General features: G+C 38.2%; 2 protein-coding genes and 1 non-coding gene across 7 annotated transcripts; all 3 read right to left on the minus strand.

Moving 5' to 3' along the window:
- Positions 1 to 3,394: 3,394 nt before the first annotated feature.
- Positions 3,395 to 6,044, minus strand: LOC110062819 (3-galactosyl-N-acetylglucosaminide 4-alpha-L-fucosyltransferase FUT3-like). The gene has a single exon (XM_020769762.2). It carries the CDS (start codon positions 5,834 to 5,836, stop codon positions 4,544 to 4,546), a length of 1,293 nt encoding a protein of 430 aa, XP_020625421.2. The 5' UTR covers positions 5,837 to 6,044; the 3' UTR covers positions 3,395 to 4,543.
- A 1,921-nt stretch (positions 6,045 to 7,965) lies between these two features.
- Positions 7,966 to 21,713, minus strand: LOC110062810 (guanine deaminase-like). 5 transcript variants are annotated; one of them, XM_089275649.1, is made up of 16 exons: positions 21,586 to 21,606; positions 18,696 to 18,787; positions 18,003 to 18,177; positions 16,492 to 16,663; positions 15,553 to 15,640; positions 15,120 to 15,222; positions 14,594 to 14,621; positions 14,081 to 14,188; positions 13,601 to 13,705; positions 12,977 to 13,074; positions 12,030 to 12,097; positions 11,422 to 11,571; positions 9,356 to 9,390; positions 9,193 to 9,276; positions 8,843 to 8,870; positions 7,966 to 8,725 (listed from the first exon to the last, which is right to left on the minus strand). In XM_089275649.1, exons 4-16 carry the CDS (start codon positions 16,651 to 16,653, stop codon positions 8,625 to 8,627), a joined length of 1,158 nt encoding a protein of 385 aa, XP_089131775.1. In that variant the 5' UTR covers positions 16,654 to 16,663; positions 18,003 to 18,177; positions 18,696 to 18,787; positions 21,586 to 21,606; the 3' UTR covers positions 7,966 to 8,624. The 5 variants fall into 5 exon arrangements, with proteins under 5 accessions (XP_089131775.1, XP_089131771.1, XP_089131772.1 ...); XM_089275645.1 differs by lacking the exons at positions 18,003 to 18,177; positions 21,586 to 21,606 and adding exons at positions 20,605 to 20,681; positions 21,185 to 21,309 and having other exon boundaries at positions 18,719 to 18,787; XM_089275646.1 differs by lacking the exon at positions 18,003 to 18,177 and having other exon boundaries at positions 18,719 to 18,787; positions 21,586 to 21,713.
- Trnat-ggu (transfer RNA threonine (anticodon GGU)) lies at positions 19,926 to 19,998 on the minus strand. Its single transcript has one exon. It is a non-coding gene; the product is annotated as a tRNA-Thr (tRNA).
- Positions 21,714 to 22,575: the final 862 nt, after the last annotated feature.

Below are 22,575 nucleotides of genomic sequence, written 5' to 3' on the forward strand. Positions count from 1 at the left end.
CGTAAAGGCATGTAATATGAAACCCTTGTTTTCTCCAACACATGGAAGATGTGCTTGTTTTTTTGGAGATAAATGAAAGAACGTTAAATATCTGATGTAGTGATGAAGAAACGGAACACAACGATGTTGTTTTACTAAAAATGCAAATTTTACCGATGAACAAGAACTAATTTAATTATCAGATAGTCACGAAATACCACTTTCTTTTTCTGTTGCCACCTTTGTTGTTAACAATAAAACAATTCAAAATTAACACACAACGATATTGATGGCTGAGAAGTGTTCCAACGAAAAGTATTGAAAATAAATAGCGCTACTTGGCCGATATGAATGAGTCTCCTCAAAGACTGATTAAATTAATTTGCGCTTTTCATTAGGTGCCACGGAGTCTGCAGCAATATTTGAGCACTTTCCTGGTTTCTTTTGTTACAAATTTACAATTTGCGGAGTATTAAAGCCACTAACGTGGGAATTTTCTGGTCTCTCTTACAGACACAATTAAGGCAAGAAATAAACAAGCCGCTAAGGAGAAGCAATACATTTGAACCCTGACAAACACACTATTGTAGATTGAAAACAGCAGATGATATTTGTTGAACCGACCTGTGTGTAATTCTAAAAGCTAAGCAACCACAGTAACGTGTCACTTTTGCAATAAAAAGGGACAATTGGCGGTACCTGAAAAATAACTGCCGTCCTTAGTCACATGACATGACATTTAAAATACCGCGTGGAAAGATAGTGTATAACACTAACGATGCTAGAACGCATGCGTCTTACATGCTGAGTTCTACCATAAGGAAAACCACTCAACATTTGTGCGTGATTCCGTATGCAATGTATCCTCCACCTAATATAGAAGGTACGAACGCTAACTAATCTACGCATGCTTTTAGAGCAAATTAGTTTTGTTCTAAAGAGAATGGTACCACAAGGAGAGCAAGGGGTTACCTGAAACAAATATATAGCTTTGCGATGTTCATACCTAACTGACAGCGATGAAACGTGTTTTGCGTAGAGTACACATGTACCTTTCCCACCCCAACCCCACCACTTCCTTGCCTCTAGACTAATTAATTAATTGAAATTAATTAATTAAACAAACATTGAAGCTTACACCTTAGCGCCATAGCGCCATAGGGCCATAGCGTAATAGCGCCATAATGCCTTAGCGGCAGGCAGGTCCCATAACCATCCCAATAGTGCACTCTGCACTAATATATAGATTTAGGCCAGCCTAAAAGCGTAGCTCCTGGGCTGAGTTGTTCAAAGCCCGATTAAGCTAACCCAGAAAAAGGTAGAATTTTGATTTGAGTTTTGTAACTTTGCGGTGAGGTTTCTGTATATTGTTTGGCCTTCTGTTTTAAGTTTTAATGATCACCATATACGCAAAACAAAACAGCAAAAAACATTTGCATAGAAGAAAAAGTTACAATTCGGTTAACTTTTAATCCTGGGTTAGCGTAAACCGGCTTCAGAACAATCCTACCCTGTTTCCAACAAGCTAACCTAATATGAGCCCGCGATCCAATCGATAACCAGATCTTGGTCACCGGTCAACTTCAAAGAAACACGCGACCTCTAGGAGCTGTAAACTTGAGCCCGTGATATGGTCACGTGATACTGGTCAGCGGATACCTTGTTTTGACAGGTGTCAATTGATCATAACATGGATGTCCAATATTAAGGAAGTACACGGTAAGCCAAGGCTGCATGTGTCCGTCAACCTATTATTTGGAGTATGGCCGCCATGTTGGGCGACTCCGCCGCCGTCGTCGTCGTCGTCGTCGTGCGTACGCGCCCACGAGCAATACCGCTAGCCATGATAACCATGAGAAAATCAACTCATGGGTTTCCTTTTCTTTCCTGTATGAGTATGGGGCTCCGCTTGGCGGCCTTTCGGGCCGCCGGAGCTCCGCTAAAAGCAACTGTACATGTGGACCAACTGGTGAACAGTTCATCATGGGGACATTGTATTCAAAGGAATCAAACAATGCTTTCAACAGAAGTGACCGGTGTTCCCTAGTTTATAACCATGACGTACATTTAAAAAAAAATTGGTGAGCTTATCATGAAATGCAACGCACAACGTGGCCGTTTCACTTCTTTCCACAACGAACCATGCAAAGCGTTGTGAAGAAGTCAGACAGACTCGGCGACAGTCGACAGAAAATTTTAACCTAGCTAAACATATATATCAAAGCTATGTCACCCTCATTTTACCATAAACTAAACATTAGCAACATGTTTGGTCAAAAAACGTACTTGGTTTAAAATCTCCCGCGCCTTCAGTTGTACAACATTTCCCTCGAATTAATCTCCTACCCAGCGTGCACCGTGTGACCGAGTAACGTCTCATTTGTCAGCGGTTTCCCACATAGGGGAGGTAAACACTTGTTGTGACAGTCATATGGATAGTGGTTTGTTTGAGCACGCGGGAGCTGATCTTTGTGTCAAAAATTTTAATTGCATAGTAGACCAATACACATAAAGCAAATTCGGTCAAGATAGCAAATCGATAGCAAGACCGAGAAAATACAAGTGACTCGTGGAATATTCCATTTTAGAACAAATTGCACCATCCCGTGCGGCACACTATCTCGACCGAAAAGTAAAAACAAAAATTGCAAGTTCGAGTTTCGCCTGAATTGTAAGCAACGCTTGATGTTTTATCAAGGCCCAATGAGTGACAATAAAGTTTATGACAGTAGATGCTGCTTAGTTTTGTTTGTGTAAAAATCCAATAAATTGCCCGTTGTCGATGAATAAAGAGCGCCCACCGATGCGAGTTTTGTACAGTCAGTAAAACATGAAATTGGACTTCCTACTTTCGTATGAAAACGTACATCGAACTCATGTAATATCTCTAGTTTTTAAATAAGTTTAAGGTTGATAAATGTTTGAGAACATATTAAAAGCTTGGCTGAAAATATGTGAATACAGCAGGAATAATCAGTAAAGTTACGATGACGCTTTCTTTCAACTCGAATAATCACGTCACCCAAGCGTAATATAAAAGTTTGTATGCAGAACTGTAGCTAAAATATAAGAGTTTGTATGAAGATTAGGAGTTGACATTAAATTTGTTTAATGTATGGGTAATTTACCGAATAAAAATTCTTGAACATTCAATGGTGTCATTTCTTCTCACCCTGGAGAGTTAAAACGAGATTTGAGCGAATTTTGAAAAATTTGTCCCACGGTGAAAAATTTGTCCTATGGTGTTATAATAACACCATTGGACAAATTTTTCAAAATTCGCTCAGATCTCGTTTTAACTTTTAACTTTCCATCTTTACCGTTTGCATCGCTGTGTGCAAGTGATGTGATGTCGCCATTCAAGGTTTATTTTATAGCGGGGTCTTTATAGCGAGAGTGACTCAAAGGTGACTAGTGTGAGTACATACATACTTTATTTGCAACTCCCCAAAGGGGCTTTTCAGTTACAAAAGGAATAAAAAAGATAAAAATACGTAATAATACATAAAATGCCAATTCTGTGGAGGACCTTTCAGTAGAGAAGCAGTTGCTTTCATTCTCGTCCTCAGAGCCTCCGTTTATAATTAAGTTGATATTGCGTTTATGCTAAAGATTTTCTGAGAGCGCATGACGGTTTAAGATGTACGTCTCACACATGAATACTCCTCCGCCGATGTCTTCAGCTCGCTACAAGCTACTCCAGGTTACTGTTCAGCTTCAAAGAGTTACTCTGAATTACTCTTAATCTTGTTCTCAATTAGTTTTCAATTACTCCGAGTTACTCTCGGTCACTATTGAGCTTCCTCCGAGTTAATCCGAGTCACTATTGAGCTTCCTCCGAGTCACTAGTACTCCGAGTTTCTCCGGAGTTACCCACGAGGTCAATCTGAGTTACCCCGGGTAACCCACATGTTGCCCCTCGGGTATAGCCAACCACAAAACAAGATTTTGTTCGTCTTGCTCGCTCGCGGAATAAGCGAAATAATAAATGAAAATTTTACCTAGACAAAGTTAACTGTCCATAACAGAGAACTGTCTATAAGGCTATAAGGGGAGGTGTGTACTTATAAAATTGTTGTATATCTGTGTTGTTCGGATCCTAATTTCCACAACGTTAGTAACCTGTGTAGCCGATGGGATGTCGCGCACGAGTGCTCTGCCTTCGCGAATATTTCCCGCCAGCCACGCAGGCTACAGGGAAACTCAATCGTTTGGCATGTCCCTTTATTCGGCGTGCTATTTTCAGGGCAGGAGGGTTTGTTATCGGAATTTTCCGACCTTCTGGTGGACATTACAACCGGTTAACAGTAGAACTAGTGGTAGTCAAGTCTTGTTCTCCAGAGGAACTATTACGCTTGCCGGAAAGTTGACTTCACTCGTAACCGTAAAGTGGGAAGATATAGCAGCTGATCATAACAAGAACTATCGTAAAATCCTTTTGATCTGGCAACCAAAAATCATTTAATTATTGCTTCGTCTTGTTGCTCTTCTTTTCACCAGTGTCTGTCTGTCCACGTGCGAGCATGCCAGTGTCCAGGGTGTCTGTCTTTTCAGATGGTCTGGGTCACTGTCGCTCCAGTGTCTCTTTGAGTGACATTTCCGCAGCTTCTGAGATGATTTCGTTTAGTCTTGAATATTGTATGGCACATCGTTTGTCAGGATTATAAAAGTCTTGGATCTTCCTGTAGGTTTTCTTTACAAGCGAATGGTTATTTGCAGCGGCGCAAACTTCACACATCCAAGGATAATGGTTTGACATGTTTAGTCTAGGTCTTAAACAACCGCCAACTTTGTAATACTTCTTCCATTCAAAATATGTATTATATTCGTCATCATTTTGATCAAGAAACAGCAAATACTCTGCCAGCTTTTTAATAGACGGGAAATCCATCACGTTTATATAGGAACCTGGTATAGCGAGGGCTTTATAGTCTGCTCCCCCCATAACTACAGGAACTAAACCAAGTTCAAGGGGGGTGCACCAGTATTTCTCAGTGATATAGTCGTCACAGTTCATGTTCTCAAAAGCGAGAAAAAATTTGTAGTTTTGCAAAAGAGATCTACAGTCTGGAGTTCCGTAAGCTTTATCTTTCATGCACTTCTCTTTCAAACTTGGTTGATGAAAATATATTGCACTCTTGCCGTACACATCTATCGGTATGTGCTTCCTAAGTTGGCGGACATACAGAACTCTAAGTTTTCTCTCCTTGACAACTTGTCCATGGCCACTACAAGTCCATACTACGAGTTTACTTTTCCCTTTTGCATAATTTATACTGCTGCTCAGCGGAGTAAATTCACTGTGGTTTAGAGGCAAATAGAAGCCATACGGATGATAGATATCCGAATCTCGCATATAATTCATTGTCCAATTGAAAACGTTGTCCAGATCACGACGATTCTTGTGAGGAGCGATGTACGACGTCACGATTGGGTTTTCGAGGGTGAAATAAACCCAGACTTGATCTTTAGGTCTTCTTTGTTGAAGATCAAACATTTCTTTCTGAGGAGGCATGTTATACGCATGAAAAATCACGACCTTGCTATTTGTGAAGTCTCGCTTATCATAACTTAGTTTGCAGTTGGTTTCCCGGCATTTCTGGCCTTTAAATTGGGTGAAGTCTTGCGAATTTTTCAGCCCTGGCCACGGCAAATGACTTATAAACTTGGTATAAATCAATACTATTTGAGGCTCGCTTGGCGCCGAAGCTGTCTGGAGATCATGCTGTATTTCGCTGAGTCGCGCTGGATATCTCTGAACAGTGATTTGAAAATTATATTGGTAAATAAACCCACCAAGCACAACGGCGGCAGTGAAGAATGAAAGCCACAAAAAATGTTTCTTCTTCCCATTCATCAGGCAGCCTCTTGAAGCTCTAACTCCAAAACGAAAGCTATGGCGATGAAGTATTCGTATCGAAAACTTATAAATGAATGATAATGATAATTAGCACTGTTTGTGGGTCACGCATACTAACTTTAGAAGACCACCCTAGCGTGTCGTACGGTCTGTAGCACGAAAGTTGGGACGTTTTTCTAAGCCGCTTTCAAAACTTGCTGCTTACCTGCAGCACCAAACGATTATCAATAAAGGTTTCTAATAAATGAGAAAAAAGGGTTATCAATAAATTTGACTTTCTTGCCTCTTCAATTAAGGAACATGTTAATAGACCATTTTACTGTTGTCTGCTCAGTGACCTGGCCTTTGTATGGCAGCGAGGCTAGAGTTGACCTTGTTTTGATACAGACCTCACTGCTTTTGTCATGTAAATGCACCTAGTTAGCATCAGAACAACTTGTTTTACACAACAAAAGCAGCGAGGTCTGTATCAAAACAAGGTCAACTCTAGCCTCGCTGCCATACAAAGGCCAGGTCACTGAGCAGACAACTGTAAAATGGTCTATTTTGCGGCAAACCAGAAGCTGTGTAAACTAATTAACATATTAGACCTTGCTCGCATCAATGACTTGTGATCGCTGAATTTCCTGAGACAGTTACATGTAATTAGGGCTTTTTATCCTACGTTTCGACGCCGATTTTTCTTCCTAAACTAAACTGCCCCTTATCCTGCGAGCAGTTAGTTTCTCCTACGACGAACGCCACTTGCGATTCATTGGTATTACTTCGCGGAGGCTCCCTGTGAGAAATTTAATATTGGGAGTGGGAGGGCGCGCGGGGAACGATGGAAAGAGGGAAAAGGGCGGGAGACTAGTAGAGAACGTGTTTGCTGTCTTTTAGAAAATGCCGCAGCGAAAAAAAAGTTGTTTACTTTGATCATCAAAATGTAAATTATCTCTGCTTGCGCCACAGCCTGTGCTAGTTCTGTGTTTCTATCGAGTTTTATTCAATTATTTTATTCAAATGAACTCAGACTTCAACATAAATCTTCTACTGCTCTATCACGAATGCCGTTCTCTGATTGGCTACGCTACTCGCTATTTATTCTGTTGTAGATAGCGAGTAGCGTAGCAGTGTGGGGCCGCGTCTTTGCGTTTTCTAGGTGTCTGGGAAAAGGCTTTAGATAAAGATTTGAACGGCTAAAGGCTTTAGATAAACTAGATGAAGATTTATATTAAAACAATAAGATTGTTCGCTCTCGATTTATATGCGTGATGGTTGACGAGAGCGCAATGTTAAATAGAAACACGATTTTAAACCAATCAGCGCAAGTATTTTCTCTTTGGGCCGATTTCCAATACTTAACCACAAGTCAAGCAAACTTAATAATACGAAAATAAGTGAAACTTCGAATAGGTTATCACAAACTCATGATTGAAAGTGGTATTCTTAAATCCCAAGTTTGTCTGTCCTCCATGTGGATCCAATCAAATTGAAGACGAAAATCACCTTTCTACTGTCCCTGTACTCAATTCTTAAAAGAAAAAATCACTTCCGAATGTCACCTAATTATCTCCAGTAGAAGCTACCACAGAATTAATGAATTCTCCAGATCATTTTGTTAATATTCAGTTGACGAAGTTTACTTATTTACAATGTTCAGATGTACGCAATAATCTTTTAACAAAATCAGACCAATGTACCTTGACTTGCATGCCCCTTTTTTTATTACATCATTATCTCTTGTTTTGTTAAGTTCTATGCTTTTGCAATATACTGTTAGAATTTACCATAGAGCTACTTATCATAGTTGCACTTTCTTCCGTCAAAACCGGATGGATAACCTCACAACACTAACTGCTTCTTATATGTTCAACATTAGAGTCAAAGAGCCATCTCATCTCCAAAACAAAGATGGAAGGATTCGTCATCTCACGTCAGTAAACCAAAGTGATGAAAGAAACGAAGGTATTAACGAATGCATGCCTGTCGCACAATGGAGAACATGCTCTTTTCGACTCTTTGTTGGCGCTTCTGATCAAGGTCCCTTTTTGAAGGAACTTGCTTGTGGATGTATTAAGGGGCCATTAACCAAAGAAATAACGTCCCTTGAGGGGCTGGTCTGGAAACAAACAACTTGCACGCGCTTTGAACAAATTTGCACTCTTTATTCCTCAGTTTGTAAATTTCAACAGAAACGTTGCGTTGCATCAATATGTTTCCACCAAGACAAAATACCATAACATATTTGCCAAACCCAAAGAAACGCGATTTCTTTCAAGTTATTTTTAGATCACCCCAGGCCTTAGAAATTCCAGAGAGGTCTAGAAATTGGTAATCCTGTGACGCAAATGTTACTCACGCAGCCGAACTGCCTGAGCACCTTGCACGTATTGTCATCCTCCGAGTAAACATCCACGCACCACCCACGCACCGCGCGTGGTAACATTATTCACGAGAGGACTGAATACCCTATCCCTCTTTATCTTCTCTTGTCAGGTCCGCAGGCATTGCGAATTTTTCGTTTGGTTTTCGGCTCGATTCATGGATTAAATTTACACAATAGCTACCAAAATACTACTTTGACCACATGACTTACAAATTTATAACTACAACAATTACATCGTGCATCAATCAGGAAGCAGAGGGAGAATCATCTTAAACGATCACTGACAGTCGTGATGTAATCAAGTTTGTAGTCTCTTCTCGTATCCCCATGTATTTCCCTTTGTACCCTCCCCCCCGCCCTGTACCTCCCTCTGTATCTGTCCCGGTTCTGGACGGGTACTATAGCGTATTCCAATATCTAATCAATTTCTATGTATTCTGGTGGACTCTTTGTGACGACATCTCGTCCTGAAACAAGTTTTCCAGCCACGTACACTTGTTGAATATTTCGGTCGTCACCTGTCGCGAAAGAAAAACAATTAAGGATGCTGAAACATGTCTAAGATTACCTACCAAATAAGAAAGCAAACCAATTCCAGGAAAAGATTGAAACAAGAGAATCACTCAGCTACTCACCAAGGAAAAGAAACTTTTGAACTATATCCTAGAACGAGAAACAGCAATAAATACTTTCAATACAGCCATTTTCGTAAGAAAATAAAACGATAGTTATCCAACAAAACAAATATTTGTTACTTTGTCAGAGCGGTTTTCCCTTGTGAGTCAAAAATAATCCGTATTTGCTTATGTTTTGCATTGCTACGCTAAACGATTGACTTAAAAAACTCAGTCTACTTTGCCATCCAACTAGAAGTCAAACCAAAACCAACAGTGATTCGCTCGCAGACGTTTTCCCAAGGTTTAAGTCAGCTAAATGCATTTACTTCGAGTATTGATCAGTTCATTGAACCAGTGATTAATCATACCTTTGAATCATCTGCATTAAAACGATCAAACGGTGCATCCGGGGCATCAGAGTCAATAACTAAAGCATCAAAGTCTTTACCGACCTAATAAGGAAGTTAATAACCAATATATCAGTGTTTTGCAGAAGTAACGAGCTGATAAATGAGCAGAAACTGACTTTACCTCAAAATTCCCTATCTTGTCATCAAGGCCGAGAACTAAACCAGAATCAAAATAATAATAATAAAAAAAAACAATCATCAACATTTATCACAGTTACGCCAGCAACAATAGAAAACAAGTTAGAGAATAGTCAAATGAACAAAAATTCTACTCAATAATGTATTCAGATGGACTTTCGCGTCAAAGGGGCTTCCCAAAGGTTTTGGGAAACAAAGGAACATCGTCATTTAGTTCAAATGAAAGAGGGATACTTTTTTGGATCAATTTGAAAGAACAAGGGATATCACTATTATTATTGCAGCCTTTTGCAAAAAAGTTAAAGGAGCAATTTTGCCCTCGGATATAGGGTTAAATATTTATCTATTTATTTGTTTGTTTGTTTGTTTGTGTGGTTATTAATTAATTAATTTATTTACTTATTTACAGAAGTTTGCAACTTAAGATAGTTGCTTGTGCTGCCTTGTTAATTTTACAACACAATAGTAACACAAATGGGCACAAAATTCCTTGTTATACAGAGGTTCCAATACCTAGTGTTATGTAGCAGAGCAGATCAGTTTAGAACAAAAGAGAGTCACACTTGTCATGATCACTGTAAATCATGATTAAGATGGCGGCTAGATCATAACAACTCAACAATTAGGGTTTGTTTTTGTTGAACAGTGTACAATTCAGGGCTGTCAATAAGGGCTGTAACCCTTGATGCTATGGGTGAACCCCAGGGGGGGGGGAGGTACTGCCATATATGGGCTATGCGGGTATGTGCCACTGTGAAGGGTATAGTTTTCAAGCAGTTTACTCTAGCATAGGGTATATAAATCAGAGCGTTTGGGTCTAAAATAGGGTATCATTTTTCAAGAAACTGACCAGTTGGTTGAAGATTTTATCTAAACTAAGGAAATCAGGAATTGCCACTCAAAAATATAAAAAAGTGAGATCGGCAAGTTTAAATTTTTGTAACTCAGCCTCAACATCGTCAATAGATGACTATCATAAAACACTACTAGATATTATTAACAGTCAAAAATCGGGATTCAGACGGAAATCTGTGGTTTTAATACTGGTTACTCTAGTATAGGGTAGCAAACTTCAGCTGAACAAAACTGTAGCTCTAGTATAGGCTAAGGGTTCCAGGGTCCCAGCTGCACATGCCCACCAACTTGCCCGTAGTCGATACAATTTGCCCACAAAGTAACAAAATGTAAAAAAAATGTATACGTAATTAAAATGTATATGTAATTGGCCACTCCCCATTGGGGCTTTTCAGGACCAATGTAAACAAACAATGATAAATAAATATTCGAATGAACCTAACTAGGTTAAGAATCCCAACTGGCGGGAGGCAGAGCAGTTGGGTAGTTACAAGCGTAGTCAAGAAGTTGAACTCAGGGCAACCAAGAACAACATCACTAGCGGTCAGAATGGGATTGGAACCCAGGACCCACGGATTTCAAATCCGGCGCTCTAACCACTCGGCCATGCTGCCTCCCTGATTGCCCAGGGCAAGTAAAGTTTGCTTTCGGGCAAGTGAAAATGAAAGTTTGGTGGTCCAGTGGGCAAGTGAAATTAGCCTCAGTGGTCTTGTTAGTGATCATCTCCAATCAAAAACAATTTCAAAAGACTGCAAGATGAGCAAAACAATGAGTCGAAAGCATGTAGTCAATAAGATATGAACATTGTGTGCCTATTGGGCAAGTAATATTTTAGTGAGGGCAACTGAAAACTGAAATGTACTAGCCCACTGGGCAACTGGATTTCAATAGTTTTTCCTGCCCTGCTGTAAATAAAGCGCCAGAAAAATGACTTTAATTAATATTAATTATTCAACATCATTCTGGACAAAATTTCTGATCATTTACTTGCCCCTGGTTCAAGCATTTTCATAACATGTTTTGCTTGAAGAATGTTGCGTGATAGTTTTACATGAGCCATTCAACATGATGGATAAAAATGAACATTGCATCTAGCCTGGGTTTCCCAAATGGATTATGAAATAGAGAAATACAAAACAATTTTATGTGAGAAATGATGATAGTACTAACTCAGCAATATTGTACATAGCTCACCTTGACTTCCTCCAAGAGTAGCAAGGAAAAAAGCCTCTTTAAAACTGAGTGGTTTAAACCCATCTGACTTGCCAAAGCTTACAACATTTGACGCCTTGACGCAGTCACGAATAGCTACCAACATTGATGGTGATTCTCCACCAGAAACATCTAAAAGGGATTAAATCAGATTAAGAACTCTAAATTAATTTTGTCCACTTGAAATCAGTGCTACAATTGTTGATAAGCAATGCAGGTCTCCTTTGCGAAGAAAATGTTTTAAAAAATTAAGGAAACTATTAAAATAACTAAACTATTAAAATAAAAAGGTGTGTTAAAAGGTGTGTATCATATTCTGACAGCTCGGAACAAAAATACTGAACTCTTTAACCAACACATCAGTAGCAATACCACACCAATTTTGACTTGAATTAAGAGCATTCCCAGTTCTGATTTGTTCACTGGACCATTTTCAGACACCTCTCATCTACCCAGCCAATGTGGCTTTGTAAGAGAGCGCTCACTCTCTCACACAGAAACCAAACTAGTTAGAATCATTGAGAGTTGGCTGTAATGAATTCACCAGGTTACTGTGCCTACGCACTTACTAACATGTTCAATATGTTTACCTGTGCCTAATCCCACTTTCATCTTCAAGTTTAACATGTGCCTAACATCAGCAACACCACTTCTGATACTGTAATGCACAAAGCTCAATCAACATAAGAGTGTAATGATAGCAAATTTGTTGGAGTTCATTCCCAAGCTTAACTGCCTGCTTTTTTAACCCCTAACAGGCACTACTTGTAAACCATGTTCCCAGCCACATAAAAACAACACCCAGAACAGCAGGGTTTCACTTTAGTACACTTATTAATTAACTCACAGCAAAATTCTCAAATCTGATTATAGTAGACACTGAATACTTGTAATATGTAATGTAACTGGACGTTTCACACACATTACAGGTGGAAAAGGTGTCCAATTACAGCACTCCAAGTACAAAGAACTCTAACAGGGATTAAATCTGATTGGATAGCAAATGCCCTCTTAAACTGTGAATTGTATTAAAAGGCTTGCATTCTCTCACTTAGCTTGACAGAGTTTTTCTTTGCTTTATTTCAGTGGTCATAACATACAGAGTTAGCCAAGCCTAGAAGCAGAGCTCCTGATTACAATAAGTTAACCTGGCTTGAGACTGCAATCCAGTCTTGGGCAGCTGTCAACTTCAAAAATGTATGCTGTAAACCAAGGCCGCATGTGTCAGTCAACCTATTAGCTGGAGTATGCCCGCCATGTTGCACGACTTAGTCGTTGTCATGCATACGCACCCACAAGCAATGCCACTAGCCATGATAACCATGAGAAAACCAATTCATGGGTTTCTTTTTCTTTCCTATATGAGTATGGAGCGCCGCTTGGCAACCCCTCTGGGTGCCAGAGCACGGCTATTACTATTTGATTGAAGTTCTCCTCACAAATGTTGATATTTGTGGTTAAAAAGATGATATGATACCCATTGTTTATTACCAACTATTATACAAATTTGAGATATCCAGATAGATGTAACACTCACTTAAAATTTGATGTTGGGCAATGGGACACTGCTGTACTTCTTTCTAACATAAGACTGAGTTCGTCCTCTGTTGAGTGACAGCAATGTGCCATGTATGTCTACAAAATAATTGAATAAGTAAACTGTAAGTAACCCTCAAATGCTTCAGACCTAAATGCAACATGAAACATTTCTGTTAATCTACAGTCAGATGTTCTTTTTTCCACGGCAGGCCAGGGGGCTGTTACTTTTACATAATTGGATGTAGCTCAACAAATTTTTTGTTGTTTTTCCTATTACTTAGTGGATATCATCATAAGATAAGAAAAGATAAGCAACTGATCATAAAAATTTTCATTCAGAATTTCATTGAACAGATATGGTCTCACTAAGGACTTAGGATTAAGGGCAGATTGACAAGTGGTGAGAGTGATTTTGCCCTCCTGATATTTAGTAAGCATATGGCCACAATTATTTTCTGTTAAAAGATATTGACAGCAATGAAGTGTTTTAAGAGTGGTAAGTACTTCTCAACAACAAAAAAAAAGAAACTTGTGTATACATCTTGCTGTAGGTATGATAATCATCAATATCTGAATTACACACCATATTGATAATAATTATTGTTATATCTGACCTACCTACCTTACTGTTCAGCAAATCATGCTTATCATATATGGCAGTATAGCTATGATCTGGATAGCCTTCTCTCACCAAGGAGATTTCTTTCTTTGTTTCATTCAAGTGACTCTAAAAATACGTTATTCAATTAGATACAATTAATTAAAATTAACATGAATGAGTTTGTGAAAAATATCTGTTTATAGAAACTGGTAACCCAGACAGTATAACTATTTTTCTCCTGGTTAATTAAGCAAATTCATGGCTGAATATTAGACAGCAAGGAAGCTATGAAAAGTTTCCTACAATCAAACAAGCAAAGTAACTGCTTTGCTTTGAAGAGCACAGGAAAACCATTCTTAATCAGATAACTGAAACTGAATTATTTCTCTGAAGACCAAGAGCCTGTACTTCCGGGTTCCCTTGGGAACAATAGCAAAGTTCAATCAAACTTTCCCCAAGACTTCCTCCTTGATCATATGGCTCTCAACATGACAGCTTTACCTGAATTGGAAGATCATATTTCTTAGCAAGATGTCCTAAATTCTTCATCAGATCCGAGGAACAAGAGAGAACAAATCTTGGAGTAACAACAGGAGTGATGAGAGGATTCTACAAGACACACATGCAACAGGAACTTTGAGGCAAACGGCACACAGTCAACAGTACAACTAATTTATTTAGCAAACTGGTACATGATAAAAAGGCACATTCTGGCGGGTTCCCTCTAAGTGGCTTCAATTTTGCATTAAAGACTTCTAAGATGAGTGGCTAACTTTTTGTTAAACTTTCATGGAAACTATCTGAAAAATGCAAAGTAACATGTCCTAAACTTTGGCAATCAGGTCTATCAAGAAAAGATACTTAACATTAATTCATCGGCAGAGTTTTAAAAAGCTTGTTAAACCCATCCTGTCTCACTCTTTTTTGCCTCTATTGCTCAAAATGAACTTCATGCTACAAAATGTACTTCAGCATCTAGTTTCACCTAATTTCATAGATTCAGGCATGTAGTACCTTGAGTCCCAATATATAATTGATTATCCTGCAACAATAGAATATAACTATGTCAGCTCAAATAACATTTATGTTTTAAATAAAGTACAGGCCTATTTTATAATTATTTTTTTAAAGCAAGATTAGTGTTATTGAATTTCCATAGCATTATCATTTAAACAGAAATTAAAAGTTTACAAGCACTTCAATATTTAATATTAAACAAGAACAGACAGTACTTTATTCATGTATTCAAAGTTATTTTTAATTATCTCTTGAATGGTAAATGCACTGTGATTGTCATATGTTATAGTATGGCCCAATTCTCACCACCTTAACTTGAAATAGTTTCCTTTCTCTTGGTGAGCGATATAACAAATATCTTATGAACTCATTTTTGTGGTGCGTATTTACTGTAAGATAAAAAGTGCGATGACCTAAACTTGATAAAAATGGAATGATGTGGTTGATATCTTATAGTTGGGACAGAAACATGACTAAAACAACTCAGGTATGAATTTAAGATTGAGGAGATTTCATAAATTACCTTTCTGTATCCTGTATAGACTGTTGTGTTTTTTCAACATAGTAGTGTGGACTGTTAATATCCATACAAACTTTTCCAACATAGGCTCTCTGTCCAAGTTCATCTATTAATAGAATGATGTTTTCATGACGTATTAAAATATATTCAATACATGTACAGTCAAGCCTGAATTATGCAGACACCTCAGTTGGCTCAATCAATGGGTGTGGTCAAGCTAACATTCTGGCACTGATTGTTCAAAGGAGGGATAAGATATCCCCTGGCTAAATCACTTAATGAGTATCCAGTGGATAACGTAGTTTGTTTTGCAAACACTTATCCACTGAATAGCGGTTTATCAACTGGATAGTATTATCCATACTTTGTATCCATACAAATGGATAGGCCATATGCCCTGGGCTTCACTTATGTAGTCTGTAGTACATGTACTCACCGATGATATTACAAAAGATTTCTGTGGCCTCATAGTGAATAGTAGTAAAGTATGATGCAGTTGTTGTTCCATTTTTAAGAAGTCTTGTCTAGGCCAAAACAAATGAAACAGAACTTTTTCAATATTTTGAGCACTTGAACCAAGTTTGGTACACATGTAACTTTGCTAATAAGCATTGATAGGAATTATAGGCATCTGAATAATATAACCCACAACATATCTCTATGCCCTAAATAAGGTGACCTTTTTCAAGACAAATGTATAATAAATGACAAGAATGTTTGGTTTCACTCTAGGGTAGGCCTAACTGGTCCATACTGAGCTAATATTACTATCCCAGTTCCCATAACATTCCACAACTAGAATTGATTTCTACTGCCTCCAAGATGGGATGCTAGTCCATCACAGGGTTACTCACCAGCATTAAATTTGCCGGTACCCATTTATACCTGAGAGGAGAACATAATGCTGCTGGTCAGCACTTGAACTCGGACTGTTGAATCCATAATCCAGCACACTAGCCGTTAGAGCACTGTTCCTCCCTTCACTCATATCAATTTTCTTCTTTTAACAATAGGTGGAAGGAAATAACTTAGAACCAATAATATATTTATCATTACTATCGAAAACATGTAGCAACACACTAGTAGTTCCATGTGCTCTGAAATTATATAACACATTTATTTTATCACGTACATAAAGATGTACATGAATATCTGTTAACTTATTATAAACAAATGTTACACTGAGGCATAGCAATTGAAACTTTGAAAGAGATATCTTTTTTACTGCAATTTTACTTACAGGAAGAACACTTAATTAAAATACTTACAGCACTAATATTGAAAGAGATATTGAAAGAGATATTGAAAGAGATACTGAGAGTAGTCAGGACACCTTCCTTTTCAAAATAAGTGTTAAAAGTCCACACAAACTCACCACCACTTTTCTGTATGCATACTCAGCAAATTCTTTGTTTCCAAATCTTGATTCTGAGGGAAAAGTGTATTTTTCAAGCCACTTTAGGAGAGGCAGATCATAGCCTGTACCCGTGAACACATACTGCGGAGCATGAATGTGAGTGTCAACCAAACCTGGCATCAAAAATTGTCTGAAGTTACACAGAAAAGAAAAGTAATGTAAATATACCGAGAGGTAGCAAAATTCACCATATTTTTAAATACTGGTATACAGTATTTGTGTGAGAGAGAAAAATATGTTCAGCTGTAGTTTTATAAACAAAAGTATAACACTGTGGCCCAAAGAATATTTTAAAGGAAAACAAATATTTATTATATATAAAGGTTATTGTAAAAAAGTAATTGAAAACACTATCAATGGTCTCAAGACAATTTTACAAGGAAAACAAGTATTTAATACACAATTTGGACAAACCAAATGTAAATTACGGCCCACCTGAAAGTAACGGCTCCCCAAAACTAATACTAATTATTTAAATATCTTCCTATTGAACCCAGAAAGTAACAGTCCCACCAAAAGTAACCGCCCACCCGGAAGTTGCGGCCCTTCTAAGATTACCATTAAATATTAATAAATTAATATATCACTGTCAATTCAAAGATACTGGACAATCCAGAAGTGTTCCAGGGGACACGAGGGTCCAAGGAGGAGGACTGGAGATTCTTTGCTTTTATGAAGTTTTTTTAGAAACAAGGCAATAAAAGTCACTAAAAGAGAAACTTGCTGAACTCAAATGTAAATTATGCAGATGAAACAGCCTGACAGCAGGACTGAACAATGCGAAGAGCTGTTTGTGATTTTAGTTCCAGCTAAGATTGAGCAATGACGAAAGATGATATTAAAGTTAAATTTTTAGAGCCATCTTCATAGATCTACATCTCCATTTATTTTTCATTATTCTTCATTTATTTTTCCATTTATTTTTATCATGGTTCAGCTAATTACAGTCTAAATATCTTTTACTCACAACCAGAAACTAATCAAGTGTTGAATAGGCTTGCCAGTTCCATTTCATAACATAAAATGTAGGGGTAACCACACATTTTTTAAAGTTATTCATGTTTTGGATAACTTTTGCGGTGCCCGTTACATTTTTTCCTGTCTCCTCCCTAGTAAGTAAGACATTTGCGTATCTCGCACTTGTTTTGCGCACGCACTACGCCATCTGCAGGTACATGTTTACAGTTGGATTTCAGTATCATTTTTGACAGATAACAGCTAGGTTTTCAGCTGGAAGATGTTAACAGTTAGTGGTTAGCAATATGCTCCTATTCTGGTGTTCCTGGTTTAAGTCCAGGTACATTAAACTTGATTTGTTCACAGTAGGACAATTTTGCTTTCATTTTAGTCGTGTACTTCGGCAGGTATATTTTGCAGGGTGCAGGGTGCAGGTTGAAATTTAATTATAACTGGAAAACCGCTGGCACTAAAAATAATTAATAACCTATATACTCATCAGGGGTTCTTACATAAAGTAGTTTGCCTCTTTCAGATAGTGCAAACACGATTGATCCGCTATAAGTACTTATCGATCGACACGCTCAGACCAGTGAAATCTCTTCAAAGCCATCTTGATGGCCACTCCACAGATGTTTCCATCCATTCCAGATTTGGCTCGGGTCTTCCCTTAACAACAGAAGATTGCTATCACAAATGAAGCAAATAAATAAAGAAATGAAATAATATAAGATTTTAACCAACGGAATATACTAGCACAAGCTCAGTGTGCTTTCATTTGGGCACTCACAGGGAAGGAACCAAATTCAGCAGATATTTCAGATGATATATCAGACATTTCTTGAAAAACAATTAATTTATTGCAGGCTTGAAAGCATAGGAATATACTCTCCTCCCATCACTTCGGCCAGTTTGGCACTTAGATGGAAGCCACCTTTCTGAGCGATTGTAAACAGCACCATGTAACAGTCAAGGTAAGTCTACCACCTGTATGTTTCTTTTAAGTGCCAGCGGTTTTCCAGTTATAATTAAATTTTAACCTGCAACCTGCACCCTGCAAAATATACCTGCCGCATGTACTTGGTAATGTAGTTGATTGTGTCAATATCAACCCCAGCGTGTGCGTAGCGCTTAAACCATGGCTTGTGTGATGCGTAGAACGTGTGCGCACTAACAAAAGTAGGCACTGTCCTTAAGTACTATACCTGCCATGTTTGAGGGTTATTACATTTTCCTTCTGAAATCCAAACTTTTTTGCCAGATCACCAACTTTGGAAGCATTATCGACAAAAACTATCTGCAAAAAGAAAAAACAAAGCTAAGGGGGCAGCTTACATGGGTGCAATTTCAACATTTCGCAAGTTAGCTCTGCCCAGATATAAACTGGCACATAAAAGTAAGAGCCAGAACTGGTGTCAAGAATGATAATTCTCTCATTAGTAATGTCACTGGTGGATATATACATAGACTAAGAGGATAATACATGGGCATGTGTATATCTCAATATCTCATGAGCACAGCGAAAGGGGTGAGATATAAAGTTGAACACGAGAAGAGATATTCCATATCTCCAACAACCATCTATTATTTTGTTTATTATATAAACATAATGATAAAGACATTTTTGAAGATTTTCTGAAGATTTCTGACCACTTTCCAAAGATCTTCAAAAATTTGTCTGAAGACCACTCAAAAATTTCACAACATTCTCTGAAGATTTCCAAAGATTTTCTAAGATAATGGAAGATTGTTGAAGGCTTTCGATGAAGATTTGAAGATGTTTCAATCATATACCACCAAATTTAAGTACAGTTTAAGGGTCAAACATGATATCAGTGAAGCCATCAATATCTTCACTAGTGAGGATATGAAAAATACGCCACCCGAGTCCCAGACGTGGTTTTATGTGAATTTTACAGGTGGTGTATTTTCCAGTAAAACACTTGTGTTTCTATAATAAATTCCATTATCAGGTGCCCCAGGGGAATTCTTCTATTTTATTTTCTCAGATATTTTCTTGAATCTCAAATAGAGCTTTAACAGTAATTTTAAAATTTTAAATGAGTAGTTAAATTGGTAATTTTTAAAGTTCCCACTGAATTAGACTGAAGCGTACAGTTTGGTCACATTTTTGCTGCACAACATCTGCATATTCTGGTTCTGTTTAATGCCAAGTACATTTGCCAAGGTGCCAAGAAATTATGTGAAATTGGCAATAGATATTGATTCTTGTCTTCTTTACACGTAACACATGAAAACCAACTGAAAAAGCTAAATAATATGAGTAGTAGCAATACACGAGCCAACCGCGAGCTCAAGTCAACCTCGAGTCAACGTGAAATTAATCACCAATAAGGTAGATTAAAGTGAAGAATGATCATCGCAGTAAATTTTCCAATTTAAGCAATTGGAAAGAAGAAGCCTGGAAAAAATCAGGGCTTCAACGGGATTCAAACCCGTGACCTCCGCATTACCGGTGCGATGCTCTACCAACTGAGCTATGAAGCCACACATTGGGAGCAAGGTCAATTTATTTGGCATATGTGATTTATTTCATATAAACTTCACATCATTTCACTCCTCATGGGAAGATGTGAACTCAACTAATTGACCTCGCTCCCAATGTGTGGCTTCATAGCTCAGTTGGTAGAGTATCGCACCGGTATCGTGGAGGTCACGGGTTCAAATCCCGTTGAAGCCCTGATTTTTTTCAGGCTTCTTCTTTCCAATTGCTTAAATTGGAAAATTTACTGGGATGATCATTCTTCACTTTCATCTACAACTGCAGTTCATATATGAATTATTTCATATAAACTTCACATCATTTCACTCCTCACGGGAAGATATGAACTCAATAAATTGACCTCGCTCCCAATGTGTGGCTTCATAGCTCAGTTGGTAGAGCATCGCACCGGTATCACGGAGGTCAGGGGTTCGAATCCTGTTGAAGCCCTGATTTTTTTCAGGCTTCTTCTTTCCAATTGCTTAAATTGGAAAATTTACTGAGATGATCATTCTTCACTTTCATCTACAACAGCAGTTCATATATGATTTATTTCATATAAACTTCACAATAAGGTAGATTGTCTTAGAAGTTAACAATAACAGGCTCACCTCGATCGCCGCACGAAATACCGGTTTTCTGTCAGTAGCTAGTCAACTAGATTCATGTCATTCACTATTTAGATAATCTGTAATGGACACAGCAAATAACGTGACTTGCCACCAAGTTTGCAATTGCGTAAGACTAGCGCGATCGAGGTGAGCCTGTTATTAAAATATCCTGTTGTTAACTGCTAAGACAATCTATATTCCTATATTTTATTTCCTACAATTTATTTCTTTTTTCGGGACGAAATGAAAAAAAAAAGACAATTGGCTTGACTCGTGGTTGACTCGAGGTTGACTCGTGACTCGAGGTTGACTTGGGCTCGCTGTTGGCTCGTGTAACGCTACAACGTCACTCTGTGAGGTCTTAGGGTCCTACATTAAAACTTTTTTTGTGTCTATTTTTTAAAATTTTACATTAAAACTATATTTCTACGTAAGAAATAACGTCAAATTATATTGTAAATCAGCTTATGTCAATGGCAAATGATAAATAAATAAAACCGAAAAAATTGCGTAAAGCAAATGCAACCAAATGGTTCCAATGAAAATCGAACCGCTTTGCAATATGACCGGATTCAGTTACCTTGCCGTCATCATCAACACCTACAATCTTGTTTTGACATACATCCATCATATTTTCCGCAGTAGAGTGGACCAGAGTTCCAGAAAACACATGTTTTATGCTCGACTCGCAGCCAGTTGTTTTTGGACGCGGTTCCATCTCCACCATGGTTGAAATAAATTTCCGGGGAGGACTGGGAAAGAAAGTACCACGGAAAGGCGGGAAATGTTGGATTGAGGTTCAGACTCCCTCGGCCTCTACAGTACGGGACTGTATCTCGAAATATTCTCAGCCAAAAAAAATTGATTAAAAAACACAGGCGGCCCAAGTTCAATTTACGAGAAAGACAAACGACGTAACTCCGATCAATATACATGTTTGTATGAAAAATTACGACTTTTTCTTTAATAAAGTCAACTCACCTCGATAGTTTCTTGTATCTGCTGTAGCCTCTCAACCGGATCCAAAGAGATCCTGGTGAGTTTTCTTCACCTCTCTTCCTTCCTTTTCTTCCTTCCTTTCCCCTAAAGAGAACGGGAAGCTTCAAAATGTCAAATGCTCGGGGGTTGCCGGTGGGGATGTTGAAGTTTCCAATTAACTGGTACATTTTACATTCTTACTGTACTGTAAAAGAAGCCAGCGCTTCGCAGCTATTCCTCTACCGATGCGAAAGCATTTGAACGTTCTACAAGCTTGCGCTCACTGGTAACAAATATCGTGGTCGGGTATAAAGGAAGTTTATTCATTAAACCTGTAGATGTAAGTGATCTTTTGGTCAGAAGCCGCTTGCGTGACCGCACTAAGGATCAAGAAAACCACCGCCTGGCATTTATTAATGTTATAAATTTAAACATCCACGCTGCTGCCTCGCCTGTCCTTTACCGTCCCTATAAAAGAACGGCGAAAATCAATAAATACACGTTCTCTGCTAGTAATGAAGAACGGCGTATCAATGGAGGTTGGAAAGAAATCTACAAAATAATACAAAGACGAGACCAAACAGCGACTAAATCAGTAAACGGTGAACATCGCGGCTCCTTCCAAAATCGCCATCGCTTATCGACCATATTCCTCAGTGTTTCACTACACTTCACAGAACTAACCTGGACACTCCATCAATGATATCCATGTCATTCCCTTAAAATTTTGGAAAACAATCGTGACTCTGACTCTTTCAGAAAACTGCAGAAAAGCACACGCTGCTCACCTGATATGTAAAGCGATATTTAACTACAATAGGCTATCATTTTCTGTGATGTTACATGCATGCGAGTAAAATTCTTTCATGTAAGCACGGTCATGTAACAGTCATTCAGGGTTTGCCTTCACCTTCCTTTTAATTGATACTTAAATGCCAGGGTGAGAGGGCGAGGGAGAATCGTTAGCAAAGACCTCTTCGTCTTTTATTGCTT

Source organism: Orbicella faveolata, unplaced genomic scaffold (genome assembly GCF_042242905.1).
Source record: "Orbicella faveolata isolate gen_17 unplaced genomic scaffold, um_ofav_v1 contig_1, whole genome shotgun sequence".
NCBI lineage: Eukaryota > Metazoa > Cnidaria > Anthozoa > Scleractinia > Merulinidae > Orbicella > Orbicella faveolata.

Bases quoted from the DNA above. Each gene is read 5' to 3' on its own strand.
- LOC110062819 (XM_020769762.2), bottom strand. From the start codon at position 5,836: ATGAATGGGAAGAAGAAACATTTTTTGTGGCTTTCATTCTTCACTGCC.
- LOC110062810 (XM_089275636.1), bottom strand. From the start codon at position 21,331: ATGGTGGAGATGGAACCGCGTCCAAAAACAACTGGCTGCGAGTCGAGC. The intron at 12,098-12,976 runs GTGAGTGTTACA...TGTGCATTACAG, and splicing joins TGCCCAACATCAAATTTTAA to TATCAGAAGTGGTGTTGCTG. The intron at 9,277-9,355 runs GTAAAGTCAGTT...CTTCCTTATTAG, and splicing joins ACAAGATAGGGAATTTTGAG to GTCGGTAAAGACTTTGATGC.